This window comes from Galendromus occidentalis, unplaced genomic scaffold (assembly GCF_000255335.2).
Source record: "Galendromus occidentalis unplaced genomic scaffold, Mocc_1.1 scf7180000077088, whole genome shotgun sequence".
Taxonomy (NCBI): domain Eukaryota; kingdom Metazoa; phylum Arthropoda; class Arachnida; order Mesostigmata; family Phytoseiidae; genus Galendromus; species Galendromus occidentalis.
Window position 1 is genome coordinate 79971 of NW_003805076.1, and position 26365 is coordinate 106335.

The 26365-nt window shown below is 51.1% G+C and overlaps 4 protein-coding genes across 4 annotated transcripts; 3 read left to right on the forward strand and 1 right to left on the reverse strand.

Moving 5' to 3' along the window:
* Positions 1-299: 299 nt before the first annotated feature.
* On the reverse strand, positions 300-25791 carry LOC100904405 (excitatory amino acid transporter 1). The gene is made up of 9 exons (XM_003740874.3): positions 25647-25791; positions 25181-25538; positions 21515-21557; positions 21290-21326; positions 20770-20953; positions 18887-19120; positions 3037-3231; positions 727-861; positions 300-441 (listed from the first exon to the last, which is right to left on the reverse strand). The coding sequence occupies exons 1-9, from the start codon at positions 25696-25698 to the stop codon at positions 300-302; spliced, it is 1380 nt and encodes a 459-aa protein (XP_003740922.3). The 5' UTR covers positions 25699-25791.
* On the forward strand, positions 4283-6510 carry CCT4 (chaperonin containing TCP1 subunit 4). Its single transcript, XM_003740853.1, has 2 exons — positions 4283-4416; positions 4826-6510. Exon 2 carries the CDS (start codon positions 4829-4831, stop codon positions 6455-6457), a length of 1629 nt encoding a protein of 542 aa, XP_003740901.1. The 5' UTR covers positions 4283-4416; positions 4826-4828; the 3' UTR covers positions 6458-6510.
* Positions 10778-11292, forward strand: LOC114828075 (uncharacterized). The gene is made up of 2 exons (XM_029110764.1): positions 10778-10908; positions 11113-11292. The coding sequence occupies exons 1-2, from the start codon at positions 10807-10809 to the stop codon at positions 11269-11271; spliced, it is 261 nt and encodes an 86-aa protein (XP_028966597.1). The 5' UTR covers positions 10778-10806; the 3' UTR covers positions 11272-11292.
* On the forward strand, positions 22360-25003 carry LOC114828074 (uncharacterized). The gene is made up of 4 exons (XM_029110763.1): positions 22360-22437; positions 24097-24300; positions 24431-24511; positions 24827-25003. The coding sequence occupies exons 2-4, from the start codon at positions 24097-24099 to the stop codon at positions 24887-24889; spliced, it is 348 nt and encodes a 115-aa protein (XP_028966596.1). The 5' UTR covers positions 22360-22437; the 3' UTR covers positions 24890-25003.
* Positions 25792-26365: the final 574 nt, after the last annotated feature.

Genomic DNA, 26365 nt, shown 5'->3' on the forward strand with positions numbered 1-26365 from the left:
CATCCAGATGAGCTCAATGATGAGATAAAAAAATCCGCGGAATGCATGTCAAATCTGGATGAATGTCTCGTCAAAGGTCGGAATCACAGAGTGTCCTGTCAGAAGTCCTTGCGCATCCTTCTAGAGTCGGCGACCCCTCGAATCTTGTCGAGATGGCAACGCCACCGTAGTCGGCGGATCCGGAATCCATAGGGTGATAATCGTTGTCAGAGAACGCGCCTCGCACATGAAGCCACCTAACAGCATTATTCGAATTCAGTAATACAGAGTTATGCGAGGCATTTAAGAGACTTGATGAATCACATGGCCGTGATGACAGTGTCCTTGCTTCCCTTGTTTTCTTGTTTTTGCATCGAGCGGAGATCATCAAGAGATAGCTTCTCGACCACGGTGGCCCCGACAGCATCTCCGAGGACATTGATCGCTGTGCGGAAACGGTCTCTGCAAAAAGACCACACTATCAATGAGACCGCGACATGATTGTTGAGCTCGTGAGCGAGAGAAGTCTCATTGGAGACCATTTCCTCCTTATAACATCCGAATCAGTGTCACCGATTTGCGGAAGACAATGTGCTGTGTATGCATAAACAACACTATGAACGACATCCGCAGATTCTTGAGGGAGAGTCACAGACCGAGCTCGAGAGCTCAGCGATATTCATGCATGTTTCGAAGCGAGATGTCGATGCTTGGAATCCCTCTGAATCCGGGAGTTCCTCGACTTACAGAAACCAGTCGACCACAATGATGAGTGTTATATCGTCCGCTGGCAATCCGACCGCGTTCAGAACCATGACCATAGTGACCAATCCGGCTTGAGGAATACCCGCCGCTCCGATGCTAGCGGCGGTAGCTGTGATGCTGTGGAAGAGAAAAAAGAAATTCCAGCGGGAGGGGTTTTCACACGCTTGTCGGGCACAGACCTTAGAGGGCAAAAAGTGTATCTGAGCGGGTACGATCATGATGGCCCCATTATATACAGGATGGTGACAAATCTGGTTTATCGGCTTTCTCTCGAAAACGCCTGGATTGAGAGACGGAAGTGCGACGGACGACCTACCTTCATTTCGATTTTACATCGATGAAGGATACTTCCCACTCTCTCGGGGTTGACGCCCACGAGAAGAAGCATCGAACTCGTTATTCCCTCATGGGAGGAAAGATTCCGGACTTATCCTTTCATTTTTTCCATTCGGAAACGGTGGGATTGAGCGAAAAAACGCGATGGATAACCTAATTTTCGAATTCACATCCGAAAATGATGTCCGCACATTTTCGCTCCGAAACTCAGCGTTTCCGAGAGTAGTAAGAAATCACCCAGTATGAACATATATCTGTGCCCGTGAGAATCGGAGCTAGAGTATCCCATAAAACTGGAGCCGGGCGAAGTTGGAGCGCAAGGGAACCGCCTCAGCCGACGGATCGTTTAGAAGCTGAGACAGCATGAGGCAACAGGTGAAATCCAGGCGGCGCCCGGATATCTGGCCGATACTCATCGCGAGTTCACCAGTCACTAGAGACCAAAAAGATGCTTCTGATATCCTGACGTCACCTCGCACCCCTGAAGCTCGGACAAGTTTATTGCGATGAATACGATGATACTCCGTGTGATTTGTCTGCGGAGGGATGCTCGGCATCTTCACTGTCCCTGTTAGTCAGTCGAAGCCTTGATCGTAGAGGAAGGGATATTCAGATCGCCGACTCGCAAAAACGTCTCTACCGTCGAGGACGGAATTCACTATGAAATTCACGAGATCGACAGCGACGTTCGCCAGCTGCAGAACACTCCCGATCACGTTACCCACGCCACCCCGAAATCCGAAGAAACCGTCGTCGTTGACGTCGCTCACCGTACCGACGACATTCTGAACACCTCCGGTGACCGCATCGATAACACCACCAAGCCCGCGATAGCGAACTCTGGGACCGTAGCGTCTTCTTTGGTAAGCTTTTTCAGCCAAGGAGAACGAATCCTGTTCGATTAGCGTCGGTGAGAGTCCGATAGATTCCTTCTTCAAAGGGGATGCTGAAACGGGCACCCCTGAGGCAACAAAAAGCAGGCAGCAAAAGGTGAATCCTTTGGCGATATGCATGACAGAACGCATCTGTCTCAGTCAGCTCTTGCGTAATGCAGGTGGTTGCGATTCGGACAGTGTTCCTTCAAAGCAAGAGGAAAGCAGAACCTCTCCCCAGCCGACGGGCTGGGATAGATTGTCCAGCGGCCAATGCCTTGCTCACGAACGCCGGCGCCGTATCCGGCCGGGAGGAGGGCTCCTTCAACTCCCTCAGAAACTCCAAGCGAGCTCTCGTCCGGAGCGAGGAACACGACAAATGAGTGAAAGCAGAGCGCTGCTAGGCTCGTCAGTTTTTTTTGCGACCGACAATGATGGAATAAGAGCCGGGCGAGCCCGAGAATGAATTCGACCGAGAAAGTGAATCAAGCCTGCGAGAGGAAATATTTGATCATGCTCAGAGATTATGCTGAATGAGGACCGAACAGCAATTAAATTAGGAACTTTTAGGTCAAGGCGAATTCCTATGGCCTCCCCAGACCTCTCGATTCCGATTGGACCACCGCTCCTGAAGCTGGGACTTCGAGTGGACAGCGTTGTGTTTCTGCGCGTTCGACCCGCGCATCGAATCACTCTCTAAGGAATTCCGATGAGCTCAATGCGCGATAATAGTTTTCGAGAGGGTTTTCAGATGTCGTACATGAAACCATTCCGGGCTCGAAAGCCAGGGATCCCACTCCCAGGTCGCTTCGGAAAGAAGACCCTCGGCTCACGACGGCCTCACCTATTCTCTCGACTGGAGACGATCTTTTTGCCTTTCCGAAATGGAGACAATCCGATATGCGGCACTTATGGGTTAATAGAAACTGACTAAGCCGACAGGGATTGACCCCTTCATTGGGCGGAAACACCAGACGCCAGGATCGGGAACTTCACACGGCGGTCCGCATAAGCATGATTCGCACTCCGGGAATTCTCTGGAGCGCGGAACCTGCCTATCTGGAGCAGCGGAGTGGCACCTTACCTGATTGCAATGACTTTGCCGACGTCCAAAGGCACCCGGCGTACTTGGGCAATGAAAATGGCAGCGACAGCTTCGTAGAGGGCGGTTCCATCCATGTTGATTGTCGCTCCGATTGGAATGCAGAAACGGACCACTTTTGGATCGATCTTGACTTTGTCCTCCAGCGCCGCAATGGTAACCGGCAGAGTCGCGGAACTGTAAGAATTGGTACCTTGAATCGAGGATTGTGGCTCTCCGAGCAATGGTTTTCAGCCTGATGGGTGGGAGAAAGAAGGCTCCCCTCGGAAATTCTATGAAATTGTATCGCTACGGCGTCCTTCCGGGGACAATCAGATACACGCTTATCAAAATCCTTGAGTTCGGAAGCGTGCGACAGACGCTTGTAAGGGAATGACGGGGAGAATTCCCGATACGTATTTCTAGAGGCGGACCGGCGGCAGGATCCCCTTGTTTCCAGCGTTAGTGTCTTCCCTACAGAATGAAATTGATCGCGGTATCTCAGCCTTCTGCGCGGAGACCGGAACCGATCGTTGCCGTAGACTCTGAGCCAGATTGTATGAGAGCACGGTTCGGGAGTTGGGCGGTCCGCGAAGCTACGAATCGACGCGGCGGCTCCGTGCGAAACATTCCTCAAGTCGGGTGATCTCATTCCTGTTCGCGATACAGCGTAGGAAAATCAAGTATTGCCAAAGGAAAGGCTGCGAGGTGTGGGTGCGCCGAGCGCTGTGGCGCCCCTGAATCGTCCGAGATGCAGGCAAGTTATTCGGATCGGCAGGAGCAGTTAAGAGCAAGAATCAAACGTGTGGTGGCAAATTCATATTTCCATCTGTATTCTGTGAAAGATATATTAGGCGGCGTGAAATTATTCGGTTTGAGAAATCTGTCGGCTGTGAGCTCTCCTCCATTTCGCGCTCCACGGCCCACGGCCGTCGCTGAGACGACGGTGGCTCCGCCGGCGCCAGAGTTTCGAAGCTATCCTTCGGCCGTTCATGCGCCGCCATTGCACCACCGAGAAGATTCTCGAAGCTGGCCTGCGTTTCGGGCGTCGCAAGGCACCAACTTCTCGTGCTTAGTGTTTTCTGTTGAGATTCCGTTGTTCGCGATTGGAACGACCAAGCTGCCATTGGCCGGCGTGGGCGCCACTCTCGTGGTCTCAGGACCATGATCTTCCGGTTCCGATCACTTTTCGAAATTGTGCCACTCTCATCGCGGGAGCCGCGATCTGTGCCTGAGCGTCTGTGATACCATGTTTGGCAATAGTATCAAGGCGAGGCGGTTCGGCGGTGGCGTGCACACGAGATCCACAGCTCCATCGAAGGCTTAGCTGAGGAGTCTTTCCTGATTCAAAAGAGTAAACGTCTCTTCCCAGATATTTAGAAGGTACGTCTTATTCGAGCTGCTTACCGTAGTCGCCAAATCGCAGCCGGGGTTGCGATTGTCGAATGACAGCGTTCCTCGGAGCGACATTCTGCGCGCGGCTTGCGCTGATGCTAATTCGGCTCTAGATATCCGATAGTTTTACGCGAAACCATGAGCCTTTCTGAATCGATTGGACTAGATGCTTGACCAATACTGACATCGATGACTGTCGAAGCGCGCAATGACAGCCGAAGTCCGCTAGCGAGTCGAATTCGCCCAATTACCTAGGTAAATTACTTGACGAGTTCGTATAATCTTTGTTCCGATCAGGTGAGTCCGGGGGCGAAGTCTGTGAGTGATTCATTAGATTCGACGCTACCAGACCTAGACGCCGGTCAAGTCATATGAATTCAATGTTCCACGTTTCCAGGAAATGGCACCGAAGGGCGCTCCCGTGCTTGCGGCTCGTTCAGGAGGCAATAGCAACGCCTCTTATCAAGACAAAGACAAGCCGGCGCAAGTCCGCCAGTCGAACATAGCCGCTGCGAAAGCTGTTTGCGATGCCGTCCGTACATCGCTGGGACCCCGAGGGATGGACAAAATGATCCAGGCGGTGAGCGGTGACGTTACGATCACGAACGACGGCGCAACCATTCTGCAGCAGATGCAAGTCCTTCATCCGGCTGCTAAGATGCTCGTCGAGCTCTCCAAGGCCCAGGATGTCGAAGCCGGTGACGGAACAACATCTGTCGTTGTCATCGCCGGAGCCCTACTCGACGCGGCGTCCAAACTTCTGCATCGGGGAATCCACCCGACAATCATCTCAGAAGGCTTCCAGGCCGCAGCCAAAGAATGTGTCGATATTCTTTCTTCTCCCGAATACGGTCTCGCCATTCCTGTCGAGCTGAGCGATCGAGAAAGCTTGCTCAAGAGCGCGACGACCTCACTCTGCTCGAAAGTCGTTTCCCAGCACAGTGATCTGCTCGCACCGATAGCCGTGGATGCTGTGCTCAGGGTGATCGATCCGGCGAAGGACACAAACGTCGATCTTCGCGATATCAAGATCATCAAGAAACTCGGGGGAACGGTCGAGGACTCCGAGCTCATCGATGGGCTTGTTTTCACTGAGAGATTGGCTGGAGGACCGAACGCTCCGCACCGAATGGAAAAAGCGAAAATCGGCCTGATTCAATTCTGCATCTCTCCACCGAAACCGAACATGGACCATCAAGTGATCGTCTCTGACTACGCAGCCATGGATCGCGTCCTGCGCGAGGAACGCGCCTACCTCTTGAACATTGTGAAACAGGTCAAGAAAACCGGGTGCAACGTTCTACTCATACAGAAGTCTATCCTCAGGGATGCCGTGTCGGACTTGGCTCTGCACTTCTTGGCGAAAATGAAAATAATGGTTGTCAGGGATATTGAGCGTGAAGACATCGAGTTCGTGTGCAAATCGATCGGTTGTCGACCGATCGCTTCCTTGGACCACTTCGTACCCGAGGCTCTCGGTACGGCCGAGCTCGTCGAAGAGGTCACGACAGGCAGCTCGAAATTCGTTAAAGTTACCGGCATCGCCAACCCAGGCAGAACTGTATCGCTGTTGCTGCGAGGATCGAACAAGCTGGTGCTCGAGGAAGCCGGTCGTTCTATTCACGACGCGCTATGCGTGGTCCGTTGCTTGGTGAAAAAACGAGCTCTCGTCGCCGGCGGAGGCGCCCCCGAAATCGAGATGAGTCTAAAATTGGCGGAACGTGCTCGACAGCTCGAGGGTCTTCACTCATACTGCTACCGTGCATTCGCAGACGCTCTGGAAATCATTCCGTACACGCTCGCTGAGAACGCCGGTTTGAATCCAATACAGACCGTCACCGAACTCCGCAACAAACACGCTCAGGGCGAGAAAACGTTCGGTATCAACGTCCGCAAAGGCTGCGTAACGAACATCCTCGATGAGAATGTACTCCAACCCCTCTTGGTTTCAACTTCGGCCATCTCATTGGCTGCTGAATGCGTCCGTTCTATTCTCAAGATAGACGATATCGTGCAGACTGTCCGTTAGTCGTGGATGTCATCGAACACTGCGCAATAAACTATTGCTACATATTTAAACGTGGGAGCTTGTGTCTTTCGTTCAGCCGGCAACACGACAACATATAAGCGAGATCGGGTCACAAGAGACGATTGAATCGAGTTTCATCGCGATACGTCCTTTTTAGTGCTGCGCTTTCATGTTTCAGATACATAAGGGAAGGATCGCAGGAAGTTATTTACAAATATGGGAGCCCACTTACTGCACAGCGTCGAGGGCGAAGTCTCTGCTTACGGCTATTGCTTTGAGAACGTCTCAAATACCAAGGAGCTCCTCGAGCTCGTCAAGTCAGGTAGGAACATCGATGTATCGGGCTCATGTGTGTATGTGTGAGTGTGTGTTTGTGTGCAGGTGTATGATGGCATCGTCAAACACTGATTCCACCACGCAATAATCGATGACGATATTGAGGGCGGGAATTATTTCGGTGCGGTTCGACCGGCAAATTCATTCGACCAGCTCCAAACTCGTAGTAGCTCGAATCCCATCGATATTCGCATGCTTAGCACAAGGACTTCTCTCAGGTCGACGGCTATTTTAGGCGAACTCAACGTGTGCCTCGTGAACCCTGGCCTAATTATCGATGTCTTTCAACTGCAAGTAGCAATTTCGAGAGCCGTCTCCAACAGAGCCTCGGGCCAGATTGCAACCAAGAATATCTATTCCGAGGTCCTTTATTGCTTGTCGCCATCGAAGAACATAGTTGAGAGTTTCAGATTATTCGGTGTCGCAGAGCAAAGCACATCTTTAATCGCGATAACGTTTGATGTTTGTGAAAATCTCGAGGACATCGTCAAGGGTAAGCGGCACCTATTGATGTCCATCGAATTTCGGAGCGCATTTTTCCCCCTCACAATTACTCCCGGAATCATCCGTCCATATTTCTCTTGAAGGGAACATGATCGATCTGGAGCAGGGCATACAGTCAAGTTGCCGAATCGCTGACGCACAAAGAATATACAAAATCCAGGGAACTAGAGAGCTCAACGAATTGGTGGATCTGATTGTTACGAAAATCGCTACGAAGCACTTATTCTCATGAGGATCTCGCTCCTTTCGAAGGGAAGGCTTTCAATAAACTATTCCGACAAGACACAAAAGGAAAAATCTCCCGACGGCGAGCCGCGGGACCCCTTCTCGTCCAACGATACGCAAGCCGGCATAGCGAGCTCGTCAGTATTCACTCCTCGTAATGACTCGCGCCTCTTATCAGCAAACTCCGTCGTTTGCTGCTGAGCTGACGGCCGGACTATTTATGGATTGAGCTCCTGAAGGGCAGGGCCTTAAATAGCCTGCTCCCGAATTCGCCCGAGGATTGGCGGGCTGCATGTGAATAGGAAGGGAGTCTCTCCAGACTATATCCGAGTCTGCATGCATGCATGTACGTTTTGAGCGAAATTGGTCAAAACGAGTAAGGCTCCTTGCACGATCATATTTGCGAATTGATGCGCGGAACGAATCGACGCCCGCCATCCATGAACGTTTCGGGAAGGATTCCTCCCCGGGAGGGCGGAACGTAGGATCAGACGCCCCCGAAGATACTGGATCGGGAAGTTCTTACCCGTATCACTTGTCTGCTTGGATACGGAAGATTTCCTACCCGAAGAGTGAACAAACAAATGCCACACAAGAACTTCTTGTCGTTCCCGACCGTAAAAAGCAGTTGCTGCGCCCAATCGGAGCGATGCTAATGATTTTTGTCCCTCTGGGCGCGGGACCATCGCGTCGGTCAGCAGAGCGCCTCGAAACTGGTACTTCTGGCAATTCTGGGTGAACTTTCGCTTTTTCCCCTTCGCACACGTACTATATAAACGAAGTTTTTCGGGAAGGTTCGACATAGTGATATCGCGGTTCGAGGGGATTCGCTCTCACTTGGAAAAGCCTTCGTCACCTCAGTCTGTTCAGATTACAGTAGCGACGGTGATCAAACCCACACCATGGAAATCATGTTCCTCATCCTCGCGGTTTTTGCATTTGCGACAGGCTTCGGTCAATTCTTTGGCGTAGGTTCAGGTGGAGGCCACGGATATGGAGGTCATCACGGCGGCCACTTCCGATACGGAGTTCAGATCCATCATCCTCACGGACATCACGGCCACGACAAAGGTCACCAATACCAAATCAGACATCATGGTTACGGCTACGGGATATGATTCTCGGCGCTCCAAAAACCCCATCTTATGGGGCTGATAAAATAAAAAGTCAAAGACTGAAGTTTCATGAGTCACAGCACAGAGTTATGTACCTACCAACTTCTTAGAATCGTTTGACCCCGCTATTCGGCACGTTCCACCCCGCACTTGAAATAGCTTGATGTGAATTATCGCTCAATGGGCTAATCCCCGCGAAACTGTAACGCCAGAACGCTCTTCTTCGTGCGAGACTCATTCGGAGCGGGGGACCCCAGTGACAGCATTCGCATGGACATCGTTCTCCGACAGCCTCGCTGGTCCGAGAAGAAACAATGAGAGTTGTCGCGATTTCCAAGCCTCAAAAATATACCAGGTGCTCAGTGTCTTAATCTCCATGCGGAGCAACTCAGGGCGGTACTGGACTATGCGAAAACTACTCACTGGGTTCTTCAGGAGGTTTAGCGCCCCGGTCCCGGTGAAAGCTCGATAGCTGGCGCGAATAAGGGTAAAATCGGTCCGGCCCAGAATTTCGAAGCCCATACGTAGTCAAACTCGAACTGGGTCTCGCTACTGATCGGACTCTCTAGCTCTCGTCTTGTTGATGCCTTCGAGGACTCCTGTCAGGCCGCAATGCGAGCGATGCTCGCCGTCTCCTCTGAGGAGCTCCGACTCGACGGAATAAGAAAATCGCCAGAAGGAGCCTGATGTCGAATACGATGAGGCCCCGGAATGTCTCATTGCTGCCGCGGCCTTCGATGTCAATAATCAATCGCTGCGTTCAATTAAGGCCCTCGATCGAATGGAGACGAACCGCGTGCAATCATGGAAGCTCACGAAAGAAACCTGCACATCCACGAACGATGCAACCCTTTGAAGGCCATCCTCGTCCCAGAGGCTTGCGCGAGCTCTGCAAGTCCTGGGGATGTACCTCGGCGTGGAGAGTTGACCGGGTGGGTCAGGGGTAAGCCAATCGACCGAGGCAAGAACTGTCAATGTATTCCAAAGGTCAGAAGGCTCGGGATTCAGAACTCCGAGCGCGAATTCGTGCTTCGCGTTCATGCAATAGAAGCGATTCGATTCTTTCATCAGATCCCTCGACCTTGCTGCGAGCATGAGGTCGACGTCGAGATATCACCGGGAAGCATCATTCGTCCCTCAGCTCCCGCGGAGCTCGTAAGCTGAATCGAAGGATGTCTAGAGCGGTTTCCGTCTATGTGGGATGAGCTTAATCGATCATCGAGAATTCCCGCGAGGTTCTATTTCCCCCCGAGAAACCTTCGGTTCATTATCTGATCTAGTTTGTTCTTCAAGAGTTTTCAGTGAATTATGCATATTCTCTCAATTGTTACCAATCTGGAGTATCTGAGATGCCGAGGTTCCTGCTATTGACTTTCACTACGACAAGAATCGGTCTTTTTCTTCACGTAATGGGTCTATGACACGCGAGACTTCTCGTCCCTTCTCTGGGCTCAGTTTAGCCAACCTACCACTGCGGGAACTATCGATTCTGTGATATATTTCAGTGGGGCGACGCCTTGAGCTGATACATCCGAAAGCGATGTAGTTAAAAGCAGCGTTGGAAGCATGTGAATTTACACAAGAAAAAAAAAGGAGCAAACACCCGATGTTTTTTTCTGAGTCAAGGTCTTTCGGACAAAAGGAATTAGACGCTGGTGGTCGGGATAGCGCTGCGTAGTGGTCATTCGTTGCGAAACAGCATCCAAAGCTTCATTGTGGTCAACAAGCTCGCGGCGTTGGACACCTCGGTCACACCCATCCAGAGATATGAAGCATTTTTCTGAGCGAGATTAGCGCATCGTATGTTCTCGCTCCACTACGACGGGTCACGGGCAATTGGTCCCGTTTGTCGCTCCGCGATCCTTCGTATCGTTACAGAATAGTATTTCTCTGATTCCGCTGACCGCTCCGACGCCATTGAAGTTTTCAGTTTTTGAGAATGGAACGTAAATGGCGAGCAGCAGCGTCGGCGGCTGCAAGAGCTGAGCCGAGCCGGCCACAAGCAAAAAGCCCTGAATAGCCAAACGCCACCACCGCGCTGATATCCATACCTGCAATTGTGGGAATATAGGAATTCACCGTTACAACCGCCTCTCACCCCGCGCCGCATAAAAGCGGCAGCTTGGATCATTCAGAGCAACTTCAGGACTTTATTCCAAACAGAGGAAAATGAGGTTCTTCGCTCTCGCCGTCTTGTGTATTTTCGCTTGTTTGGCTGCTCTGGCCGAGGCCGGAGGTCACTACGCCGTCGCTGGAGATTTTGGTTACAAGGTTAGCGCTCATTCCTGATATGTTTCAATGTTTCGCATGGATTCCATGACGGATCTCGAGCGGGCTTCCGTTCTCAACCTCATTCTCGCTTGAAAATCATAGAAATCTTGTGCCCATGAATTATCGCTCGGCTAACCATCGAAAGCCTTTTGCCTACGAGACACGCTGCCACTAACGATGATCCGCGTTTTTTCTTCGCAAAAGGTCGAAGTGAAGCACCCTTCCCATGTGTCCCACGACAGCAAGGGCCATCACCACTTTGTAGAAGACAAAGGAATTCAAGAGCAATATATCAAGGTCGGCATTTACCCCCACGTGGAGGCTCACGGATACGTTGAAGACGGTCATGGATATGAGCACTGAAAAGTTCTCAGGGCTTGAGAATCAGGGCGGTGTTTCGAATTCTTGCGAGTCTTCGGCCGCGATTGAGGGAGCTAATGCTTGTTGACGACGGACCACCGAACTGAAATGTACAAGGAGCCATCTCCGGCCCGGGCTTAGCCGACATCTAATTCGAGCTCGCTTCGTAGCCAACTTGCATTTGGTGAGAGCCTCTGCTGAGCTTCCCTCCCATCATCGGAACCACGAGCCGTCGTTCACGGGCTCGAAAACTTTTCGGAACACCGACTGCATCGCGCCATATATCTCCACTGATGAATGTACACATTGTGTAAATAATAAAATATTCCTGATGCCATATGAAGCGAGAGATTGAGTTCTCGCCTCGGAATATCGCGTCCTCAATGGATTCGCGACTTTCGCATGCGGATATCCGAGGGATACTATCGAACGAGGAGTGAAAAAACGATGGAAAAGAGTATCCTTCGACGGGCATTTGTACGCGAAACACATACTCGCTGATCAGGAAGGACTCCGGAAATGTCGTGAAAAAGAAAAAGGATGATTGCTTATCTGCATCATAGGAGAAATCGGGGATCGATACTCATTCATCATGAATTATGATTCACCAAGTAAGAGAGATTAGACACTCGCTTTTCTAAGGGGCATACGCGTTTGAGATTCCCATTGGGGCACGATATTGCTCAGATTCATCGGGGAGAACCGCGGGCTAGGTATACCATCAGCCGTCGACGCCAGGGGTGTACCCAGAATTTTTTGTTGGGGGGCTGGGTCTGGATCTGTACGGGACTGGAATTTCAGATGGCGACCTGCTCTCATACTTAAGCCTTACGAAATAATGACCTAGGGATGGGGCTCGAGCCCCATCTAGCCTCGAGGTGGAGACGCTACTTTTCGACGCTGCATCGATAGCAGCATGCTCGGATCCGAACAAAGTTCGATCGAGGCGTTCCGAGCGAAGATGCAATGTAACTGCGACAGACAACTTAATGATCGAAGCATTATTCTTCAATTCAAGTCCTTCGAGTTCTCGGCTTTCTTCGCCGTGATGGAAACATCCAAGTCAGTCCGAAAAATAAGTTTCGCTCTTCGTCTGTCGCGTGCGAGGGCCGTTTGGTTATTCAAGTGAACTGGGCGTCTTGCATAAGTCTCAAAGGCCAAGACGCTTCACAGAAACCTACTTCGGAAGCGGTTTCAAGCACGATCGGAACATAATGACCCCGCTAGAAAAGTACGCGATGAAACTCAAGCAGCTCATATAGCTCGACAAAGGGAGCACCGCACCACTTATTGTGACCGTGAGTCTAGGGTGAGCATTGTCGCTATCGCCATTTCCTCGTGAAGTTGAAGTTGCGCGTGAATTTGCTCTTGAAGGCGGAAGACAGGAAGAAATTATTCGGTCGTCGCCTATCGCCCCCAGGTGCCTTCCGATACAATGGGGAAGTAACGAGAAGGATCATGAGCATCATGATTGTCACCAGAGGTTCGAGAGAATATCTGAAGTCTGATCGGATACCCTCGGAACCATTACTGAACAATCACAAGCTGAAGCACCATGAGAATGGCTCCGCGGAGATCAACTTCGTGTACAGTCGTTGTGTTCAGTGGATACACAGAATTTTCGACCCTGAGAACACCGAATCTAGGCGCGTTTCTCCGACGCGGAGTTCCGATCAAGGAGCCGTCGATAAGTCGCTCGGTAACTCGAAGGAGGTACTGGATGTCATGAATTGGTACTCGTTCATGGCAGCATTTTATGGGTTTTCGGAGCAGCTCCTATTCTCATGACTTCCAAGGAGCGGCGCAAATAGAGTTTCGGCTTTTGCTGGTCGCTCTGGCGCTTAGAGACTTCCACTACTTCCCCTATTAGGAGCTGCCTCCTCGCTTGAGAAAATGATTGCATGGGATATCACTTCGAGGAAAAGCTTTTCCGGGGGGATTCGGAACTGGATCGCTGATCGTGCTTCTGTGGACGAGTACGGCACAGAGTTCAGAGCTATGAAAATAAGGTCCCTGACCTGATCAGAAATCAGCGGAGGCTCGGATCAGCATGTGCATTCGTGAGGAATGCATGATTGTCTCGAGGCAAGCAGTATGCTCTCATCCCGAAGGGTCATCACGTGCGCTTCGGAATTCTGAAGCTCAGGCATTTCACCAGGAAGGTCTATGGCTGCCTTTTTTCTCAATGATGTAGAATGCTTCTATCGGACCGGCGTCGATTACTCACTGATGAACTCTGAGTTTCGACGTAAATTACTCATGAAATGGCTCTGACGAACACCTCATGGGTGCGGCGTTTTCACTGCCTATCATGCCCAGTTTTGTTGCCGATTTTAGGGATTCTCAGTACCTTTACGCCTGCTGATTTTGGCATTTTTTAGTTGATGAACTTCCTGGCTCCAATCATCTCTCATCATCCATGATAGATAACTGAGACTTGGGAGATCAGAGACAGCCGCAGCCGGTGGTGTCTTCAAGAAAGGGGAATCGAGCTCCTCAACATGCCTCATCGTTACGACGTCCGTCGTGAATTGCAAGGTGACAAATGATACGGTCGGGATTCCGGATAAGCCCCGCCAGATCCTCGACGCTGACGAAAGAGATCATATCGATGCTTTCTTAATGAAAACTGAAATTACGTACCATGAAGGAGGAGAAGAATGAACCGGCAGACGAAGCGGTCAAAATGCCAGCCGCGATACATTTCTCAGGACGCCCATCATACAGCCTGTGAGGTGCATGTCGGTTTCATACCAAGAAAGTATCACATACGACCTCGAGCTGAGGAAGCTAAACGATCCCGTACAGATCAGAATTTGGAATGACACTTTGTTCACTATCAAAGACCTTTGAAGTTTTTCTGAGCCATTTTTCCCCGTCAATCAGATCTCTACCCCCTCCGTGCTCCGATCCCGGGCAGAAGGCTCATTTTCCACTTAGGTGTGAATGATTGCGCACTTTCGGATGAGCCGTGCCCGATGCTGACTTGCGAGATCAGACGCAGCGATAGTTCACTAAGTAAAACTTCATTATCTTCCCGCGACTATACTTTCTCCCGTGTATTTAGGATTGCGGCGACCAAACGGAGATCTCCTACATTTCACGGAATCTGAGCGCCCAGCGGGCTTAAATTATTCTATGCAGAAATTGAGAATTATTCTATACCAGCGTCGACAATTTCATGCAGAGTCGCAATTCAGAATAATTTTCTTATTGCGGACTTGCGACATGAGATTTGTCACGAGTCATGTTATTTGCTCTATTACTGAAATCGAATGCTGTGGATTCGATATATTGCAGACCAGGATAGGCTTGATTCCTCCTGCTCCAGTCCGGCTATTCGCGCGGAACAATTGAAGAGCTTGTTGAAGCGTGGCGATTTCGCTGGCAAATGACTCAAGATTCACAATGCTCTGCGCGCGAGGACACGCCTTCCGCGAGCTTCCCCGACAGCAGCTCGAAATCTACCGCATGCGACCCAAGGTGAAAGGGTCGATCTTTCCTGATAGATGATCCCTGAATGAATTTCGTTTTATGCTTGTTGCCAAGACCGGGGAGTCGCACATGTCAATCGAACGTGCTCAGCCTGCGAGTTCCTGCGAAAAAAACATCTCCGCGTGCAAGGCTTTCGACGGAGGAGCGTTTGCCCGGAGTGTCGAACAGAGATTTCCAAACTGAGGACGCAATCTGGGCTAGCCATTTGTGGGCCTTGCGAACATCCGGTATCTTTATCGACACTCGTGGGTTCGCGGAGCCCGGATCCGCGAGTACAGAGGGTGCGACCCTGCTGCGGGGAACATCTGCTCTAAACACACACGCACTCATGTATATACGAACGTATATGTATCCAGAGACCTACCAGATACAACGAAGGACCATCATGTACATATGTACAGTAGATATCGTCTTATATCTAGCGGATCTAGCCGTCTGCAGCCGCCAGAACCTCACGGTGAGGATTCGCAGATTGGAACGCCCAGTCACTCAAGCATTTTTAACGTAGCAAACTCGGGATGAAGCTGCATGCTTCATACTTGGAAGCAGCCAGATCAAGGATTCGATCGGCATCGATTTCGTCCAAGTCTCGCTTCCGTGTTCGTGATGCCTAGCGAGGAAGGTTGGAAGAGACGATTCGACTCGATCTCGCTGAACTCCGAAGAATTCCTGAATTGCTTAATTTCATAGTATCGAATGCTCTACCGACTGAAACGGGAAGTTGAGCATCGTCTCCACACGGCTCGGTGGTGGTGGATTCGCGAAGCAATGTCATTTATGCATCAGGAATTCACCTTCGATTCTTCCGAGTAACGTCGGCTTAAGGCGGTGTGAAGTGAGTCCGGAGAGTTCAGTGGCATGGCGATAAATGTTTATGGTCGCACAGAAAAATGACAATCGAGCGCGACCGTATCCACGAGCGCATACAACACGGAGCCTATTGGGAGAAATCCTACACGCAGATGGAAACTTCTGTAATCGATCATAAACAGCCTTAACATCGACGTGCGCAACGAGCCGTGGGCTCGATCATAGATGGAACGACTCTTTCAGCTAGGTATCACTCTTTCGGGTTCTTTTGTTTCATGTCCAACAGTGGACATAGTTGCGAACAGAAATCACCGGCTCCCACCGTAATGGTCCGGAGCAGAACGACCATGCATTCGCTGGGCCCGGAACCGAGCGTCTAGTGCGAACGACACGCTTAGGGTTTCGGATAGGTACGAGAAGACAAAGTGATTTGGTAAGGAACCCGTATTTGTTTTTGAGCGTAAAGGGACCAAGCACCGCGATGCGATTGACGTGGAAGTTGAAGGTGGATTGACCGAAGATCCCATTTGATTGTCCCGCATCCAAATCACTGCAGACGCTATATCCCTCATCTTATTTTGATTGCGTTCCGAACAAAAAGATGATCTCGGGGACGAATTTTGCAATTCTTGATCTTACTGCAAGAACACGAAAACGATAGAATGCTCCCATTGGTTTTCTTCTCGAATTCACACCGAGAAGACAAGCGGATTGAGTCGTGCAGAATAAGAGCTTTCGACGTCTGAAGACAGAGCAAGATAGGGAAGTATTACATTCACGAGTACGATCCGCGCAAGGAATCGCACCCCTTCTGTTCGTAATTCAGTCTCGTTTGAGAGGCGGAGGAGTCGGCACACCAGTGAGGGCTTAAGGTCGTTTCCGAGAAAAGAGATAAACTTCATAGGCTCCTCACGGGAAGAGCACCATTGCATCCAGCCGAAATCGATTCCTTTGAACGAGTGTGCGACAGTTTTCTTACGCATGGTTGTCCTTGATCTGCGATGATGTTGTACCGAGCGAAGAAGATCTCTTTTCTTGGCGGTGCCGTCGGGCAGGCGGGCGGTCGGGCAAAGCACAAGCCGGCGGCGATGGATACGAGTTGAGAGCTAAGCGTCAGCCGACGAGCTATAACCCATCCCTCCCCCGTGGCGCACTGCTATAAAGCTGAGCCAGATGGGGCTGTCAGAGCGAGTGTAGTGTCTCTTCTCGTCACGTGTGGTCGTTCCTCTTTTCCCTTTTCCGCAATGAAGTCCACTTTTGTGTTCATCGTTTGCTTATCGTGTTCACGAGTCATCCCGTCCGGAGCTTTCGAATACAACTTCCAAATAATGCATGGTGGAGGCTCCGGAGGTCACGAGGGCCAAGGCAGAAGCAGTGTGCACTTCAAGGGTTCTCAAGACGTGGAATCTGCAGCCGTCTACAAGGATGAGCAAGCTCATGCTTCCGAGGGTTATCAACGAGGCTATAGCGTAGCAGAGCGAGAGCCGCCGAGACAATTCGCGGCGGCCGCTCGTCAGTACGCGATCGGGCAACCCGACGAGAAATACAAATACGCTGTAGCCAATCACGAAGAAGAACCTCAGGCGGAGTTGAGATACGTATCCGAAGAAGAGGCTGCGAAGTATCATCAGGCTGAACGAGGTCAACTCGTGAAGTATGTGCCAGCAGACGAGGCGCCCAAGTATCAACAAGCTCCCGGCTACCAAATAACGTCGAGTCAAGACGAAAAATACCGGAACTATCTCCGGGGCTCTAAAGATCCAGAACCTGGCGCTCCACGCTATCGGAGCAACTACGAGTCTGTTCCTCGGAGATACGAAGGGTACAGCCCGTTGGAAAACAAATATACCGGCGAACACCCTCGCCCTCAACCGGAGCGTTATGTGCGTTATCAGCAGGTTCAAGAGCACCAGCCCGATCACCAACAACACGTGCAAAGTCAGTATCAGAACAGCGAGAAGCCCCGGTACATTCGAGCTGGACCGGCAGTGGAACAGAAGATACAGTACGTGCAAGCAGAGGAAGAAGACCAGCAGCAGCACCAGCAGCCGCAGCTACAACAGCAGTACGAACACCAACCCGCACCGGTGCAATACGTGCACCAGTACGCACCCCAGCTGAAAGAGGACCCACGAGCGACGTCCGACACCGAACCCGAATATCAAAAGCAGGAGTACGCTCAGCCTCCCCCTAAATATGTCTACTCTTATCCACCAGGGGCCGTCCAATACGCCCCGAGGCATCACATCGCTCAGACCAGCTCGGGCGAGCAAGAACAACCTCAATATCAGCCGCAGGCTCACCAGCAAGAATACCAGCCGCAGGCTCACCAGCAAGAATACCAGCCGCAACAAGGGGTGATTCACCGAGAAACTGAAAGCGTCTACCCGCAACACTTTACGTCCAGACCGAAGTTCGAGTTAGCCGGACAGTATGAAACGCCTCCGGCAAAGTATGCGTCCGACCGAGTGCATGTGACGCGTTTCGGTGGGGTATCGCAATCTGCGAGCGTTCCTAAGCCTTCGTATAAGCAAGCGGCCGCACACGCCGATCCACAGCTCACTAGAATCGCTGCGCACGGAGCCTCAGCTCACGGCCACTTGCGAAGCAACGCTGTACAGCATTCCGAAGATCCTTCGCTCTCGGATACAAGCAATGGATACGCGTATCCGGAATCTTTGCAGGCTCATCCGGTTTCCCAAACACAAGCTCATTACGCCGCTCAAACGAGAGCACTTTCCCAAGTGAGCCAACATTCTTTCCCCCAACACCTGACTCACGGTATCGCCAGAGGTGGGCATACTTCGATATCTCCACAAAACCACCCGGATCATTACGTGGACAAAGCGAAGAAGAAGTCCAGCTAGCTCGAATTGAAGCTCTCCTCTGCCAACCCTGGATTGTTCTCCACTTAGGATAAGTACCGCTGTCTGTCTTCTTTACCCTCATCCTTCTGTACATACACAACGTGCGTGCCCCGTGTGACATGGTAATATATTATTCTGTGTGTCAATAAATTATGAAGTACACAATTCTCAAGTTTCTTCGATCATGTGCACTCGCTAGACGATCCAATCATCTAATCTCCTCAGCTTCTTAAATGTGGTGCCTTCCGTGCCATCGGGCTTTGTCGGGAAACTCCGGCTGCCTCATCGTGAGTAGCACCGTTCCCGCGCCGTGTGCCTTGTTATTAGCATATGCACTAGATGAAAGCCTCAATGAGGCGTCGTTCTCATCCAGAGTTACTCTCCCTGTGTGGAACGGTCAGATACGGCTAGCGAAGGGTTGCATAGGATCATTTAGGGAGACTCACCTCGAAGCCGTCCCGAATGCCGTTGTGATAGCCTGCAGCATATCCAGCAGGAAAGTGAATGGTTCTTGCCTCATTATGAGAACGTACAGAGCGGGAAGAACCACGAATCCATGCAGAAGGAGGCCCAGAATAACGGTTAAGGTGTACATCCCGACCTGGCCGGCGACAACAGAAAAGTCCTTCATCTCAACAACTTTACTCATGACAAGGAACATTACACCGCCGGGTGACAACCTGGAACAAAGGGCTGCATTGGTCATCTTTCATCACAATTTTCAGAGCGCTCCCCCTTTGTTTATCTCGGGGACACAACGATTCATAGAATTCAGATTCTGCTCCTTCTGGGTTGTGAGCTTAAGAATAGATGGCGACTAATAGAAATCACGGGGTGTTCCACTAGAAGTATCGCGATCCAAAAATCATCACAACCTCACCGATCGGGAACCAACGCGAGGGCATTCCCAACGGAACAGACTCGACCCATCCCTCCCTCCGAAATTTCATCATGCGGGACAACGAGCGCTTCGAGCCGCGGCTGAGAGGACACGAGATACCGGGCTACAGTCGACTTACTGCCACATCGAGTTCGCCGATCGGAAATATCTCGAATCGACACTCTTAGCTCATACTCAAGAATGATCTAAGATCGCTATTCTCTTGTCGCGAAAGCCCTGGCTACGACTCGGGACCCTGAGATTTCAGTTTCCCACACAAACACAGAAAGCAGCCTCGAGGTGGGCATTGACAGCCTATGATCCAGGCAGCTAACAAAGCAAGACATTCGAAGGTAGGGAGACATCAGCCGCGAGCGTCGACTCGTTTTCCCTGGTCAGTGTGCGGTCATCATATTCTGGAGCCTCTCCCGCTACTTTTGCTCCGAGCTAGTTTCGTAATTCACTTGCGGAGGACATTCGGACAGAATTGACGGTCGATTGCGATCGCATGGCTTCTTGTGAAGCGACTCAGACAGCATGGCGAGAACATTCATGACCAGCAGCACTGAAGAAACTATTTACGTGGCTTCGCTTTGAAAATTAAGTAGACCCCGAGAAAACAATGGAAACCAGGGATGCTGATGCTGAAGACGCGAAGAGTGACAGCGACAACAACAACCACGTCGTCATCATCACACGGCTCGAGCCGGGATGCAGAAAACGTTTTTGTTAAGAGCTGGCCGATTCCGATTTCGACATTGGCCTGATATTTGCCAAGTCTAGGGTAACAATTAGCGGGAAAAAACAGACTTGCAAGCGTCGCGGCTTGATTGCTACAATCTGGAAGAGCAAACATGGACTGGCGGCGTGGCCGCCGACAATGAGAGGAATTCATTCGAGGGACTCGTGGGAGTGGAGCGGAGACACGAATGCCCGACCCTCTCTCTCCTCCGGAGAACCGAATACAGACGGTCCTGGACATCAAGTTATCACTTATCAGTCATAATCTTCCCGCGACTCCAGTCCGAATCGGCGATAGCGGAATTCTGGTTCTCGATTCGGGAGCGAAAACCGAGGGAATTCTTCTCGCAACGACGCGAAGCGCCGGGGAGCGCCGTGGGAAAAGTGGAAGGGAGGCGCTGAGATTGAGACAAATCGACGACGATGCTCCCTGATGGATTGACGTTCAAGCACTCTAATTGTCCGTGGAAGCATCGTAATTTATGTCAGGTTCTCATTGAAGCTGCTTTTAGTTCCCGGAAGTTTTTCTCAATGACAAGCTTCAATTCTCATCCGGTACCGGGGGTTCCAGGAATGACGCTATTATAATCACCAGCTCTTAATGCTCCGAAAATTTCATGAGGCTCGAGGAGTGTTCCAATCACGAATCTAAATATTCCGTGAGACCTGAAACTTTTCTTGAGCTCCTCCGCCAAGTTTTTAACTTACCACACAACAACTTTCGTGATCAGCATCATTGCATCTGAGAGAGCGGTAAAGAAGTCGAGAAGCGGCTTTCCGTTTTCGCCCATACGACCGATGATCGTACCCAGGGCGATGCAGAAGACGATGAGCCCCAGGATATTGGTTCCCGAATCTTTGACCGTCCTGAAGTCCCAATCGTACATGCTTCCTGGAATGACACGAAGGGGCTCTGTTCAGAGTTTTCTGGCGATCGGAGCTGTACGCACCCCTTGTCGGACCCGCTCGGAGAATCGTCGTATGAATAGAGCTCCTTGAGGGAAACACTTTTGAATGAGACGGAACTCGATATTCTCGATTGGCGTTCCCATCTGACTTTTTGGACCCCGCATCAGTCATTCGAGGCGGACTAATCGGCAAACGAAGCCGTGCATACTCATATTCTATCTTTTTCTCCGAGCTGCTACGCGATATCCATGCGCAACTCTGGTATCTGGCACAATATCGTGTGAAATGACCAACATTCCATTATTGGTGTGAATTTTACCTGTTGCATTATCAGGTTTGATGACTATCGTTGAGAACTGTGAATGGAAAAAACGACGCTGTACCACGACGATATTTGCACAGAATCTCTGGCGTTTTAGAAATCCGTAAGTTGCGGTGCCGTAAGATGACATCGTGATGGTCGTCTCTATGTGTTTTGTGCCTGGCTCCCCCGTTATCGCATATCTGGACATCACTCTGGAGCATGAGTTCTCCTTTCTCTCACCTGGTTTATACACGCTTCAATGACGTTCGGAGGGAACGCGTTTCTAAAAGAGAAAAGAAAAAGTGATGAGAAGAAACGATGTGGACAGTGGAATGTCGCTGCGTTATATTGTTGCAATCTCACCATAGACACACAAGTGAACAAAACTCAACCCGGCATCGTTCTCCCTCTTTCTCCGATGATATTCTTACACAAACACATTTTATTACGGTTATTTCATGCCGTCACAGCGGCCGAGGTTTAGGAAGGAGCCGCAGAACGCTTGATTTGCTCTTTGGGGAGCTTTTTCTTTGGCTTTCGCGTTTCGCTCTATGACAGCAGCAGCAAAATGCTCATCAGGTTCGAGACAGACCAAGCGGCGCTGCGCTAGCAAACAGCATATACGATGCTGCGAGGTTCCACTTCGAAGCGCAGAGGGATTACTATGGGCAAAAGGAGAATGCTACAGGCAGAACTCGGGCGTACGTCTAACACACGTGACATCGATGCTCCAGGCTCGAGGAGTTGTCCACAAGCCACAAGCATCGGGGACGAGGAACGAATTTCCTCAGATACCCGCCGATATGACCATCGAATATCGTTCCTCTCCCTGAAGAAGCTCTTAAAAGAAGAGGGTGATCGCGGAATGGGAATTTGAGGTTCTGCCGTGAGCTTATTCGGATTTGCAGTTGATCATTGCAGTCAATGCTTCTGATACGTCCTGGTCGAATCCGGAACTATCGCGAACTGCCGAGCTGGTCATGGGACCAATATGTTGCGCTCACGAAATTTTCGCTCTCACCCGCGAAGAAAGATTCGAGGATGAGTGTTTCCGAGAGCCGGGGCCAAGAACAGAAGCTAAACAAGGAGAGAGAGTTGGGCGTAAACGCCGAGCCTTCGCGGCTTCTAAGCGTAGCTTCACCACCTCAAAAGCTACTCTCAAGGTAAGCGTATCGGGCCCTATGTATCGACTTCAATATTGCGCAGACAGATCTAAATCTGTCCAATCGTCGTCACATCTCAGCCGATGCAATCGGATTCCGATCCCCTCTGCGAACTCAGCTTCAATCGTGTATTCAGCTTTTGGCGGCTCCGTACCGAATCCTCGAGCTCATCCGAACGATGACCATCCTCGGACTCGAAAGCCCGCCTTCGGGATTGAACTTTTTTTCCGAGAGACTAGGGCCGGATACGTCAATGAGCTGGTGATAACTCAGTGTCGCCTCTTCCCTCCCTCCTTCCACGTGAGGGGAGCTCTCCGACAGAGGGAGCTCGTGATGATGAATCGCCGACGATCGCCTCCATCGGGCAACCCGGCTAATTGCACACGGGAGGCAAGTCGATCCGGATTCATGCCTCCATCCGATCGAAGCTCCTGCCAGTGTTGCCGACTCGGTCCCGACGAGTCGAGTCAACGTTCGACCGTCTTCTATTTTAGTCTCCGATGTATTTCTACCCCTGTCGAGCGCGTTCTCTCCCGGTCTCCTGGTATGGAACTTCAATCACACTCGAGTCGGGTTCTGCTTTCAGACAGTGATCTATTCGGGAAACCTTTTCTTGGACTGTCAGCTCGAAGAATGGAGGGTATACTCCCCGTGAGAAGGTGATGCACACCACGTTCTAGCTTGTGTTTTGATTATTCCTCTATTTTTCATCGAATCGGTTTTGATTCATCGTAAAAAGCCCAATGTATCATCGGATGTCATAGTACGACTAGTCCAGCTCTTCACCGGAGCGTTGAGATCTGGCTCCCCCTCGCAGTGTTGCTGTGTGGCATCCACTCGTCTCGCACCTGGCGGCGTGCGTGGGGAAATGTTGGAGATTCGGGGCTGGGCCTGCCCACACTTCCTACGTGCGCCTAATCCGTCAGGTACTCTTGGTTAGAGCCGAGTCCGCCAGGGAGCGCTGACCCGCAAGCCGACCGAGATCGCTCGTGTCGCTGCATTGGCGAGCTGTCATCTTGAGGCCAATGGCTGGGTATCTTTTCCAGAGTGCTACACCAATATCAATGCATGACACGGGCATCTTGACTCCGCTGGGAATTATGTATTAATAAATATCTCGGTGGTCTCGGGCCCTCTGGGCAGGCTCTCGCGGTTAGACCAGCGCTGCGCTCAGCCGAAACATGCATCGGGATATTCCCTCTCTGGGGAGACTCGCAAGAGCGTGCCGTCGGCGACACGCGCAAGCACATTCTACTCGAGACAGGGTCCGTGGAAGGAGCTATCCGCTCCCCGCTATCAGCGACGGAAATTGTCTCTAGGAGTCAAATCAGCCATCCTGAAAGTCGGTCAGAGTGGTACGGGCTACCCAAGTGCACAAAAAATAGCCTAGTAGACATTTAGCCGGCAACACTCGTTTCCGCATGATTTCGATACGAATCAGCTAAAACCACCCACTTCATACCACGCAGATACCATATGGAGCCACTGAGCGATTTCCATGTGGGACGGTCGTAGGCTTGTCTGAAGGCATAGATTTTGAGAACGGATCTGATGCGATTCTAAATTCACGGTCGTCTCTTTGCGCCTACTAGAATGAGCAGCTACAAGCGGAACCGGATGGAGATTTCGACGCTTCGTCAATTATAGCTTCGCTTCCAGATGCAGCAGACCGTATCCTACAGATGGGACTTGAGGCAGGCGGGGACCGCTCGGGGTGGACGTCACTCACTGGTTGTGTCATCAGCGCTGGCGCGAGAACTCGAGAGAGATATCCAAGAATCTCGCCGCAAATCTCATCTCGGAGGATCGGAGCTTTCGGCGGCGAAATTGTGCCATCCCGCGTTGTACCGCTCTCAAGAGAAGGTCAGGAGGTGATGTTTCATCGGTGTTTCTGGATTGCATCTTCCCGACCGCTAGCGATGCGGGCACCACGATGTTCGCGCAAGCACATATTCAGAGATCTATCTACTCACGGTCTCTAGGCATTCCGCAGATTTTGAATTTCGTACATTCGCCTCTGACCTCGGTCGAGATGTTCATTCGTGAGCTGGACCAGTACGCACCTCCGAAAAAAGTGAGTCTGTTGGGCGATTGCTCACATCTACGTTCCCTGGACAGGGAGTTCTCAGTCTATACGCGGGGGAAGGCCATGCTTTGAAAGAGTCGCCGTCGAGATAGAGCTCCATGCACTCGACGTGCCTAATGACACCATTCCGCGGAATAGGTGACTTTCGGTTCTTGAGCTTTCGACGGAGACGACATATTCCTCATCTCGAGAAAAGTTCCTGAAGACACGCATGGAGAGGACTGCATTCGTGCGCGAGCTTGGATACCGTTGAAACTGGATGGACTCAAGGGCCAAATTCATTTCATGTTCCTCTCTTCGCAGAGACGATCGACCATCTCCGCGGAGCCTACGCAATTGAAGTTCCTCTTCAGGACGCGATACTGAGCCTCAATCGACTCCCTGCTCCGGATAGCCGGCGGATGAGACGCATCGCTAATTTCCCGACAGAGTATGTCGCGAAAGGGATCATCCCGATATAAACAAGCTAGGAACTTCAGAGAACTATGTTTTTTTTTCGTTGTATGGCGATCCGCACAAGGTCTGGAAGCACGCCACTGACCTATGTGAACGATCGGGTGCTTTCACCTGGACTCACGGTGATGATGAAGCCGAGAAAGTATCTAGACTATGCATGTAGCACCGGAAGATAACCTTTCCCAGATAGTCATACCATACCTTATCAAATCCATAAGGGTGTCTGCTGTCGTGACGAGCCTCGCATTGCTTTTGCTGGTTTCGAATTCTGAGTCTCCAGCTCCCGGCTGTATGGTAATGACCAGCCCGATACCGAGGAAGATAGCGATAATTGTGGTGCTGAAATAGTACGTGACCGCTCGAAATCCGATCTTCCCAGAGAGCGTCGCATCCAATCCGCCGACGGCAGCGATCATCGAAGTTGTGATCAGAGGCAGAATGAGTCCACGGAGCATGCGGAGGAAAATCTCGCCGGGGAAGTTGATATACATGACTTCTCGCTTCGTCCACGGACCGTATCGTCGGAAGACGCAACCAAAAACAATACCCAACACAACACCTGTGATCGAGAGAAGAAATAAATCTCAAGCGGGTAGCGAATTTTCGATAAGGAAGCCGCAGGAATCAGGCATGGCTAGGATGAGGAGTCGAGGAGATCAGGACTCGCCTGCTATTGTTGCCAAGGTGAGCTTGTTCTGTCTCAGGAATGTTTGACACATTGTCTGCCTTTTGCCATCCTGCGATGAAGACTCTAGGATTCCTCCATCGTGTAGACTGCTCCCATCCAGATCGAGATCCGGACTTTTCACCGCTTTCACCGGCATCGCTTCTCCCGGTTCCCCGAAAGGATTTGTCGATGAATGGAGTGGAGAATGCGATGGCCGCGTTTGGTTCTCGCGACTCAGATCGGTTTCGGCTGTGCTTCGATAGTGACCGCCCCGCATTGACTGCAAGAGAAGGAACTCAATTATTTCTGCGTCGTCCAAAGTATCCTAATCTTCTGCTCTTATCGTGCTTGCGGCGGGGTTTCTGCACAGCGGGCTGCACTGGATGATCACTGCAGTACTTCCGAAAATATTTAATTGAGAGTATACTCGAGATACGCAGCCCTATACGGGATCCGAACGCCATGATCACCGAGTGGGTTCACTTCGTCTCTCTCTGCGGGACTAAACTCGTTCTCGCTCGCATCGCGGTTCCCATTTCAAACCACCACGATGAACTCCACACCATTGCACACTTTCATACGCTAGCGGTGAATGTCGTTTGCGAAACATTATCTCTTCAAGAGCGGCACCGAGAATGGACCATCGAGCATGGACTCCGAATCCTTCCTCGGGGAATCGCCTTGAGGCGAGCTCCGATGTCTTCCTCGCGAGTGGAGCT